At 37.1% G+C, this 11,853-nt stretch overlaps 1 protein-coding gene across 1 annotated transcript; it reads left to right on the plus strand.

Moving 5' to 3' along the window:
* Positions 1-318: 318 nt before the first annotated feature.
* LOC128650451 (protein S100-P-like) lies at positions 319-3,844 on the plus strand. The gene is made up of 3 exons (XM_053704403.1): positions 319-341; positions 2,695-2,840; positions 3,513-3,844. Exons 2-3 carry the CDS (start codon positions 2,703-2,705, stop codon positions 3,642-3,644), a joined length of 270 nt encoding a protein of 89 aa, XP_053560378.1. The 5' UTR covers positions 319-341; positions 2,695-2,702; the 3' UTR covers positions 3,645-3,844.
* The last annotated feature ends 8,009 nt before the right edge of the window (positions 3,845-11,853 follow it).

The raw sequence follows: 11,853 nt of genomic DNA on the forward strand, positions 1-11,853 counted from the left end.
ACATTAAAATGTTGCACTATAGCATATTATTTGGCCTTTGGTACATTATCTTAAAATCTTCATTACATTCTTTTGAGTGCGGGGATTATACTATATTTATTTATATATACATGTACAGTATATATACAGGTATAGCTATAAACAGAGACATATATGAATATCTATTTCAAAATACTAAGAAGATTTTTCTCTATGTGAAGAACATTGGAATGTACAATATTTACATTATATACGCACTAAAAAGCATTATAAAATATTAATATTGAATAAAAATTATATTTCATGTTTTCAGGTATTTCAGTGGAAAGGGCTGTAAAGTGAATATACAGTATCTCACAAAAGTAAGTACACCCCCCACATTTTTGTAAATATTTTATTATATCTTTTCATGTGACAACACTGAAGAAATTACACTTTTATACAATGTAAAGTAGTGAATGTACAGCCGGTATAACAGTGTAAATTTGCTGTCCCCTCAAAATAACTCAACACACAGCCATTAATGTGTAAACCGTTGGCAACAAAAGTGAGTACACCCCTAAGTGGAAATGTCCAAATTGAGCCCAAAGTGTCAATATTTTGTGTGGCCACCATTATTTTGCAGAACTTCCTTAACCCTCTTGAGCATGGAGTTCACCAGAGCTTCACAGGTTGCCACTGGAGTCCTCTTCCACTCCTCCATGACGACATCACGGAGCACTTCCCCACCTTCCGTTTGAGGATGCCCCAAAGATGCTTAATATGGTTTAGGTCTGGAGACATGCTTGGTCAGTCCATCACCTTTACCCTCAATTTCTTTAGCAAGGCAGTGGTCGTCTTGGAGGTGTGTTTGAGGTCGTTATCATGTTGGAATACTGCCCTTCGGCCCAGTCTCTGAAGAGAGAAGATCATGCTTTGCTTCAGTATGTCACAGTACATGTTGGCATTCATGGTTCCCTCAATGAGCTGTAGCTCCCCAGTGCTGGCACAAATCATGCAGGCACAGACCATGACACTCCCAACACCATGCTTGACTCTAGGCAAGACACACTTGTCTTTGTACTCCTCACCTGGTTGCCGCCACACACGCTTGACACCATCTGAACCATATAAGTTTATCTTGGTCTCATTGGACCAGAGGACATGGTTCCAGTAATCCATGTCCTTAGTCTGCTTGTCTTCAGCAATCTGTTTGCAGGCTTTCTTGTGCATCATCTTTAGAAGAAGCTTCTCTGGGACAACAGCCATGCAGACCAATTTGATGCAGTGTGCGGCGTATGGTCTGAGCACTGACAGGCTGAGCTGACCCCCCACCCCTCCAACCTCTCCACCAATGCTGACAGCACTCATATGTCTATTTCCAAAAAACAACCTCTAGATATGACACTGAGCATGTGCACTCAACGTCTTTGGTCGACCATGGCAAGGCATGTTCTGAGTGGAACCTGTCCTGTGAAACTGCTGTATGGTCTTACCCACCGTGCTTCAGCTCAGTTTCAGAGTATTGTCAATCTTCTTATAGCCTAGGGCATCTTTATGTAGAGCAACAATTATTTTTTTTAGATCCTCAGAGAGTTCTTTGCCATGAGGTGCCATGTTGAACTTCCAGTGACCAGTATGAGAGAGTGTGAGAGCGATAACACCAAATTTAACACACCTGCTCCCCATTCACACCTGAGACCTTGTAACACTAACGAGTCACATGACACCATTGAGGGAAAATGGCTAATTGTGCCCAATTTGGACATTTCCTCTTAGGGGTGTACTCACTTTTGTTGCCAATGGTTTAGACATTAATGGCTGTGTGTTAAGTTATTTTGAGGGGACAGCAAATTTACACTGTTATAAAGGCTATACACTCACTACTTTAGTTGGTGGCAAAGTATAATTTCTTCAGTGTTGTAACATGAAAAGATATAATAGAATATTTACAAAAATGTGAGGGGTGTACTCACTTTTGTGAGATACTGTATATGTCTATATATTTATTACCCATTTCCTAGCTTTGGATAGCCAACACAGTTATATAAATACACTTTTTACCTCTGTGATTATCTTGTATCTAAGCCTCTGCAAACTGCCCCCTTATTTCAGCTCTTTTGACAGACTTGCATTTTAGCCAATCAGTGTTGGCTCATAGGTACTCCACGTGCATGAGCACAGTGTTATCTATATGACTCACATGAATTAACACTCCCTAGTGGTGAAAAACTGTCAAAATGCCCTGAGAGAAGAGGTGGCCTTCAAGGGCTTAGAAATTAGCATATGAACCTCCTAGGTTTAGCTTTCAACTAAGAATGCCAAGAGAACAAAGCAAAATTAGTGATAAAAGTGAATTGGAAAAGTGTTTAAAATTACATAATCTATCTGAATCATGAAAGTGTATTTTGGACTAGACTGTCCCTTTAATTCCTGGTAATGTAGTTTTTATGTCTGCTATAAATGTATAACATCACACACTTTATTCCCTTACCATTTTCACTGTCTTTTTCATTATAATATCATCCTAGATTTGTGTAATTTGCAAATATTTATTCCTTGTACCAGTAATATATCTAATGGGGAAAAAAAACTGCTACAGTACTGTTCTCTCAGAAACTCCACTGGCATCATCTCATTCAGAAGAAAACAGTATTTTAAGGTGTGATATGATAATCTAATATGCCCTTCTACATCTTTGTATCACTAACTGACCTCTCGTAATATTCTTCTCAGAACACAACATGTCTGGAAACTTGGAAAATTTTATTGGGATCCTCACTTCAACGTTTAGAAAGTATGCTGGAAAAGATGGAAAAGATTCTACTCTGAGCCAAGATGAATTATGTGACCTGGCTGTAAAGGAATTCCCAACTCTTTGCGTGAGTGATAGGGAGTGTAAAAATGTCAACGTAACACGTAAATATACATAGGCAGGAATAAATGCAAACAAACTAATAGATTCATAGATGAAAAACAGACAGATATATAGAAAGACAAAAAAAATAAAGGGACGTTTAAGAAAAAAACCCTAGAACTTAATGATTTAGATAGAGTGAAAGTGCAATTTTATATATTTAAACTAGTGTCCATTGTAATTTCTCTCTCTTGGAATTCTTTAGTCGACTAAATACCTATGTAGACTCACTAATGTGCATGTGTTCTGAACATTATATGGAAGTGGTATTTGAAACAATGTATAACATTCTTTTAAAATATTTTAAAACACTGCTGCCATATAGTGTTCAAGACAGGTGTACGCTTCTGAGCCAACCGAGATATGTTGTCATGGAAGGGAGCTAAGCTTCAACAAAGATAAAGAAGTACATATGACAATTGGCAAGTTTATTTTTTTTATGTTTTTATTAATTGTACTCTCTGTATTATACAAATTTTGTTTGATCTCCATGACAATTTAACAGCAAAACAGACAGGAAGCGACAATCGCATATTGACAAAAACATACAGAAAATATAATGATTCTTTGAAAGACACACAAAGTACAGTCTTCAGTTTCTTGTGATACTTACTTCTGTTCCTCTCTCTTCTATTAGAATAGCAGCAAGAAAGATGACATTCTGAAAGGAATCATTGGCCAAATGGACATGGATGGAGATAAGACAGTGACCTTTAAAGAATTTGTCATGTTTACAGGATTTCTTGCAATAGCGCTGGAGGATATATAGTCCCAACAAAAGGAGTCTTGAGCCGAATATATTGATGTGATATGTAATAAAGATTCAGATCTTGGTGCACAACATGATTGTTAATTTCCCATTGGAAAAGATTAAACATAAAATGATTCATACTCTTTTGCACATTACTTGGCTTCAAAGAGTATTGTTGCTTGTACTGATTTTATTACAATAAAATATACTGAACACCACCTAACAATGCATATTAATACTGAAAAATATAAACCCCATTACCTAGCGCTTAAAGTCTTAAGGTTCTTGGAGTGAATGATGGAAAAGGTGTGAAGATTTTTTGGATGATGGAGACCATGACAATTAATAGTTAGCTAGGATGCTATTTTGGAGAGGAATTACATTATTAACTCCTAAATGGTCAGCTTACCTCAGCAGGTAGGTTCTCAATTTGTGTTTGAATCTATGGGAGGTGGGATACATAAAAAAGGGAGATAGAGAGTTCCACACAACTGGTGCATTATGGGAGGCATTTTTGGATGCAGTAAAGAAAGAAGGTAAATACAGATAGAAGTTACCTTTTTACCCAGTGGAAAAGCTCCACTGTAAAACACAGAGGCAGTGTTTCCAAAGTGGCTAATAATTTACAGTTGCAAAACATTACAAATATCACTTCCCAGTAAGTCCTGCATTTGCTTTTGCATAATACACCGTTTACATATTGTGCATTCCATTTTACCAACTTGCAAAAAATATCAGCAGGCAGTAACCATACAAAATGCCCTTTTCTACATATTTGCAGGTATACTGAAAGATTTTAGAATTCTATTTTGTGGTGCATGTTTAATTCACTAAGTAATGCCCACAGATGGCATTTTAGATGTATATATGAATATGTGGTTTAGGTTAATTAAATTGATATTCATCACTTCATTCCATCAGTATTGTGCGGTACAGAAATTGACATATGCATTTAATGCGTGATATCTTGTACAGCTAACAAAGGCCTAGTTTCCATTGAGCTGGTAAACTTTGGAAACTGGAGGTAACATAAAAATGATCTATAGACTTTAATAGAGATAAATGTTTTTATCCCCAGTTTCCAAACGTTACAAGCTCAATGGAAACTAAGCCAAAAATCTGCAAGAAATGCAGGAAAACAGAATTCCCACATAATTTATTTTGTGAGATTAAACTTTAGGCAGGACCTGAGAGGCATTTCATAATGTAAAAAGAAAGTCATAGAGATTTTACTTGGTGGTAATGTGACAACATTCTCTTGAGTTCCCCTTGTCCATGAAGTATGTCACAATATAACAATCAAAGGGAAATTGTCAACAAACAGCCATTTGCTTATTGAATTATTACAGGATTTTGTTACAATGCAATTTACTAGTATTATTATAAAAACATGCAAGAAATAAGCCAGATAATATTACTTAATATTATTAGTTTAATGATTGTATGTCATGTTGTGATTTATACATAAATAAGAGGAATACATAAACTATGGTATGTAGAGCTAAGAAGGTGCACATTAAGGTCCTCTAGTATGATGTCATGTTCTGTCTCAGGATGTTTTGTGAGAGCCTCATTGTCTGGAACAGTTGCTTTAAATGAAGATTAGTAGAAGCCATATAGATTGAAAATATATCAGATTTATTTAAACAACAAAATACTTTGAACAAATACCTGCAGGGTATTTAAATGTGCTACTCAGGTATGTTAAGTCCACATACGGCAGGAGTGGAAATAAACAAAATAAGCAGAGATGCAGATTCAAAAAGGAAAGTCTCCTGGCAATAGCTGAAATGCAGGATTTGCACAAGGCAGGAAACAACTTGTAAACAGGTAGCAGGTTTAAAAGGTAAAGTCTTTCTCCTGGTAATAACTGAAATGCAGGATTTGCACAAGGCAGGAAACAACTTGTAAACAGGTAACATGTTTAAAGGTAAAGTCTTTCTCCTGGTAATACCTTGTAAACAGGTGCAAAGGTGAAGTCTTTCTCCAAATAAGTACAGGACACAGGCTCTGACTTGTGACAAAACAGATCCAATGTGAAGACAACATGCAGTCTAACAGCCAGCCTTAAAGGGACATGAAACCCACATTTTTTCTTTTAAGATTTAGAAAGAGAATGCAATTTTAAACATCTTTCTAATTAACTTATATTATCTAATTTGTTTTATTCTCTTGATATTCTTTGCTGAAAAGCATATCTAGATATGCTCAGTAGCTGCTGATTGGTTGCTGCACATAGAAGCCTCGTGTGATTGGCTCACCATGTGCATTGTTTTTTCTTCAACTAAGGATATCTAAAAAATGAAGCAAAATAAATAATAGAAGTAAATTGTAATGTTGTTTAAATTTCTATTCTCTATCTGAATCATGAAAGAAAGATTTTGGGTTTAGTGGCCCTTTAAATAAGGAGAATTTGCACAGGATTGGTTCTGAGAAAATCCAAAATTGAGAACACCTGTGTGTTGCACAGGTGCTCAACAAGCTAGCAAAACAGGTATAGTAACCACAGAGCCACAGGTTCAAATCCCTGCATAGCCTTTTCAAGCGGAATGCCTCCCAGACCTTTTCTTTTTCCTTTTTAGTCTGGAGGCTTGGTTCCTGACATATGATCATTGTATACTCTAGGACAGAGTGTACAAGTTGGCTCTTAAAATCACAGATTCACATGACAACTTCACAATTTATATTATAAAATGACTTTTCACTGGTGAAATGAATTGGGTGCAATAAAAGGCACAAGTGCCCTGAACCAGTAAGCTACAGCCTTTTGTTTTTTTAAAGTCTAGTTCTCTATGCAGAGAATGTGATGAAAAAGGGAGGATAGTGTTAAAAAATGGTCTAAAACCCGCCCTGACTAAGTATTAAAGAAAAACGTACATGCTGACTTTTTATACTGAGTCACTTTTACCCCATGGGCCATAATCTAGTGAAGGATTTGTAACCAGGCAATAGTAAAATTGTGCAGGTATTAATATTTAGTTCTCCTTCTGTATGGTGGTGATGGTTGTCACATAAGGGCCAGTTATAATCCTGCTGGAGTAAATAAACACATATACCCATATAATATAGGTACCACCTGCCACTGAAGATACCCAGAAGTTCCGGCTAACTGCTGCAATAATCCACAAGTCCAGGTATGTAAAACGATTCCAAATTTTATTTCAGTGCTCTAAGAACAAATACATAGGTAAAAACAAGACAGTTGATCAGAGGACCTGATCAGACTGAACGTCAGATAAGTGCATACGCGTTTCATGCGGGTCTCCCGCACTTGGTCACTTGGTCACCACCTGCCACTGCTTTAGAGGGATATGAATTTTTAAAAAGTTTTCAATTTACTTCTAACATCAAATTTGCTTTGTTCCCATGGTATTCTTTGTTTAAAAGATAACTAGGTGAAGAATTAAAGGCCATCTAGTGCTCTTTCAAATGGATAACATCCTTGCAAAACTGCGGCCATATAATGTTCCAGACATGTGCACACTCCTGAGTTTAAATTTCTGTGTTTCAACAAAAGATACCAAGAAAACAAAGAACATTTATTTGTAATAAATATAAAGATAGAATAAAGTTTCAGTAGCACAAGAATAGAGCAGGAGCTCAGAGTCCTTCACAGAAAAAAATTAAGTATATACACAATGGGGCCGATTTATCAACAAGCAATCGGCCCCAATGCATCTGTTTCCGCGCGAGCCTTCAGGCTCGCCAGAAACAGGAGTTAAGAAGCAGCGATCTTAAAGAGACACTGAACCCAATTTTTTTTCTATCGTGATTCTTATAGAGCATGCAATTTTAAGCAACTTTCTAATTTACTCATATTATCAAATTATTTTCATTCTCTTGGTATCTTTATTTGAAATGTAAGAATGTAAGTTTAGATGCCGGCCCATTTTTGGTGAACACACTGTGTTGTTCTTGCTGATTAGTGGGTAAATTCACCCACCAATAAACAAGTGCTTTCCATGTTTCTGAACCAAACAAAATTGCTTAGATGCCTTCTTTTTCAAACAAAGAAAGCAAGAGAACAAAGAAAAATTGATAATTGGATAACATTAGAAAGTTGTTTAAAATTTCATGCTCTATCTGAATCACAAAAGAAAAAATTTGGGTTTAGTGTCCCGCTGCTCCTTAACTCATACACCTCCTCTGAGGCGGCGGACAGCAATCCTTCCGATCGTGTACGATCGGATTGATTGACACCCGCTGCTAGCAGCCGACTGACCGCGAATCTGCAGGGGGCGGCATTGCACAAGCAGTTCAGCAGAACTGCTTGTGCAATGTTAAATACCGACAGCTAGGCCAGACTTGAAAAACCCCATTAACACTCTCAGAGGCTGCCCTCAGGGTATTATCTAAAAAAGGGTTTGTCCCTGTGAGATGACTCCTGTAAAATGTAATGGAGCTCACTGGAAAAGGAAGCACTTTAAAAAAGAAATACTGCAGCTAATACAAATGATATTACTTTCAGTGTACAGTACCTTACAATCACATTTATTTTTGTGTACATGTGTTTTTCTCTTAGGATCATAAAGTGTTTTGCGCATTTTTACACAATCTTTTTGTTTGCAAGAAAAAACTGTGAAATTTGCAGGGGGACCTGGCGGAAACATTCCAGCTATACCCATGGGAAGTCCTTGTTTAGCCTATTAGCAGAGGGAGAAAACTAAATTTACAATAAGTAACACAATAGGCTTTGAATTTCGTATTATATACATTTGCATTTGCAGAGTATTTTTATCATGATTTCTACTGTGCGCCTTACATACACCTAGATTATGAGTTTTGCAGTACGGTGCGGTACGATGTTTAACGCTTAAAAAATGGCCATTATGCTGGAATGGCCAGGAACGCATATTATGAGTCGCAACGGTATAGCTATACCGCAAGCATTTTAGCCTGTAACACAACGTCCATTCCGCACTCAAAAAAATGACATTTGAGTGTGGGATTTCCATAGCGCCAGTATTACAGGTTGTGCAGTCCGGCTAAAATAATTGTATTATGCTCTATACCGACACGATCCATACCGCAATCTGAGAGCTGTAGTTATGGATTTTGCGAAACAAAAATGTTTAAAAAAACTCATAACTAAAATGTTACAAAGTATACTAACACCCATAAACTATCTATTAACCCCTAAACCGCCACCCTCCTGCATCGCAAACACTATATTAAATTTATTAACCCCTAATCTGCTGCCCACATCACGATTATTAAATACATTTATTAACCCCTAATCTGCCACCCACCCATGTCGCCAACACTATTTAAATATATTAACCCCTAAACCGCCGCTCCCCGACATCGCCACCACTAAAAAATCCTATTAACCCCTAAACCTCCGGCCTCCCACATCGCCCCCACTAAATAAACCTGTTAACCCCTAAACCTCCAGCCCCCCACATAGCAAAACACTTAAACTATTAACCCCAAAACATAACACCCCCATAACTTTAAATTAAAATTACAATATAACTGTATTTAAATAATTAAAAACTTATCTGTGAAATAAAAATAAACCTAACATTAAACTATAAATAAACCTAACCTGACTATTCTATTAAAATTAAAAATCTACCAATTAAAAATTCTAAATTACAAAAATTACAAAAATCTAACATTACAAAAAAATAAACACTAAATTATGAAAAATAAAAAACACTAAGATTACAAAAAATAATAAACAAAATGATTAAAAATAAAAACAATTACACCTAATCTAATAGCCCTAAAAAAATAAAAAAGCCCCCCCCCAAAAAAACACCCCCTAGCCAACAATAAACTACCAATAGCCCTTAAAATAGCCCTTAAAAGGGCCTTTTGTAGGGCATTGCCCTAAGTTAAACAGCACTTTTACCTGTAAAAAAATACAAAGTCCCCCCAACAGTAAAACCCACCACCCAACCAACCCCCCAAAATAAAAAACTAACTCTAAAAAAAACCCTAAGCTACCCATTGCCCCTAAAGAGGCATTTGTATTGGCATTGCTCTTAAAAGGGCATTCAGCTCTTTTGCACTGCCCTTAAAAGGGCATTCAGCTCTTTTACAATTTGCCCAAAGCCCTAATCTAAAAAAAAAACACTCCCCCCAAAAAACAAACAAAACTAACACTAACCCCAGAATATCTACTCACGGTCCTAAAGTCCGGAACATCCATCTTCATCCAGACGGCGATATCTTCATCCATCCTGGGGGCATCTTTTATCTTCATCCCGGCGGCACGGAGCTATCCTGGAAGCCGTTTGCATCCTGGGCGGAGCGTCCTCTTCACACGGTCACCGCTGTAAACTGAAGCTTCAATGCAAGGTACCCGTTTCAAAATAGCATACCTTGCATTCCTATTGGCTGATTTGACTCTTCAAATTCAAATCAGCCAATAGGATGAGAGCTACAATCCTATTGCGGTTCAAAACAGCCAATAGGATGAGAGCTACTGAAATCCTCCACTCCACGCTGCCGGGATAAAGATAGAAGACACCCCCGGGATGAATGAAGATGCCGCCACCTGGATGAAGACTTCTCGCCGCCTGGATGAAGATGGATGTCCGGACTTCAGGAACCGTGAGTAGATATTCTAGGGTTAGTGTTAGGTTTTTTTGGGGTGTTTTTTTTTTCAGATTAGGGCTTTGGGCAATTTGTAAAAGAGCTGAATGCCCTTTTAAGGGCAGTGCAAAAGAACTGAATGCCCTTTTAAGGACAATGCCCATACAAATGCCCTATTGGCTATTGGTAGTTTATTGTAGGCTAGGGGGTGTTTTTATTTTGGGGGGCTTTTTTCTATTAGATTAGGTGTAATTATTTTTATTTTTGATAATTTTGTTTATTATTTTTTGTAATCTTAGTGTTTATTTCTTTTGTAATGTTAGATTTTTTCATAGGATTAGTTTTTTTTTTAAATTTATAATTTAGTATTTTTAATTGGTAGTTTTTTTTTAATTTTATTAGAATAGTAGGGTTAGGTTAATTTATAGTTTAATGTTAGGTTTATTTTTATTTCACAGAAAAGATTTGATTTATTTAAATATAGTTATATTGTAATTTTAATTTAAAGTTAGGGGGGTGTTAGGTTTAGTGGTTAATAGTTTAATTTAGTGTTTTGCGATGTGGGAGGCTGGAGGTTTAGGGGTTAATAGGTTTATTTAGTGGAGGCGATGTGGGAGGCTGGAGGTTTCGGGGTTAATAAGTTTATTTAGTGGCAGCAAAGTGGGAGGCCGGAGGTTCAGGGGTTAATAAGTTTATTATAGTGTCAGCGATGTTGGGGAGCGGCGGATTAAGGGTTAATAACTTTTATTAGTGTCGGTGATGTCGGGAGTGACGAATTAAGGGTGTTTAGACTAGTGGTTTATGTTAGGGTGTTAGGTTTAAATGTAACTTTATTTTACCCATAGACATCAATGGGGTTGCGTTACGGCGATTCGCCATTCCGCACTTCAGGTGTTAGTTTTTTTCTAACAATATCTCCCTATTGATGTCTATGGAGCTTTTGTGCTTAACACACCATAAAGCACAGCACAAGGAGGCTTTTCAGTAACTCATAATGGCAGCGCCATGGAGAGTGAAATAACGCAACTTTTTTGGCATTATTTTCAGACCCTGGTTAGAGCAAAACTCGTAATCTAGGCATTAGTTTTTTCATGCTTAACTTCAATATGATTTTTGATGTCTCCATAGAATACGATTTTTGCAGAACATTTTTGTTATAAATTTAAATTCAATACTTCATTTATAGGTTTTTTAAGATTTTTACATAATAATTTTCTGTGATCCCTATTGCAATGTATGTATTGTTTTCACATACTTAAAGGGACACTAAACCCAATTTAAAGCTTAAGAGCCGACCCATTTTTGGTTGAGAACCTGGGGCGCGATCCGATATAGGTCGTAGTTTTCGGCGCAAGCGAGGTAACCCGCGTCGCCCGCAGTTTCAGCTCGCAACTCGAGCTATCCAATATTCACCGCCGTCAGATGCTAAACTGGCGTAAGTGAGAAAAACCGACGAGCAGGCAAAATGTGCGCAAATACACCTTTTAGTCGTTGCAAGTACTTGCGCCTGTTTTTTGTTCACGTAAAGTCTCAATAAAGTGTAGTTTTATGCAAATTAGCCTACGACTCGTAAAAAATAACGCCAGTTCTAAGAGATGCGCCACGTAATGACGAGATTCAAAAATCATACTTAAACACCTGCGCAGCCGCCATTTCTTTAGTGTGTTTGGTTGGTTCTTGGAGC

This window comes from Bombina bombina, chromosome 1 (assembly GCF_027579735.1).
Source record: "Bombina bombina isolate aBomBom1 chromosome 1, aBomBom1.pri, whole genome shotgun sequence".
Lineage (NCBI taxonomy): Eukaryota > Metazoa > Chordata > Amphibia > Anura > Bombinatoridae > Bombina > Bombina bombina.

What these genes read in the sequence shown, in the direction of transcription:
- LOC128650451 (XM_053704403.1), top strand. Translation starts at nt 2,703, where the DNA reads ATGTCTGGAAACTTGGAAAATTTTATTGGGATCCTCACTTCAACGTTT. An exon ending in AGGAATTCCCAACTCTTTGC is followed by an intron (nt 2,841 to 3,512) that starts GTGAGTGATAGG and finishes CTCTTCTATTAG; the next exon opens with AATAGCAGCAAGAAAGATGA.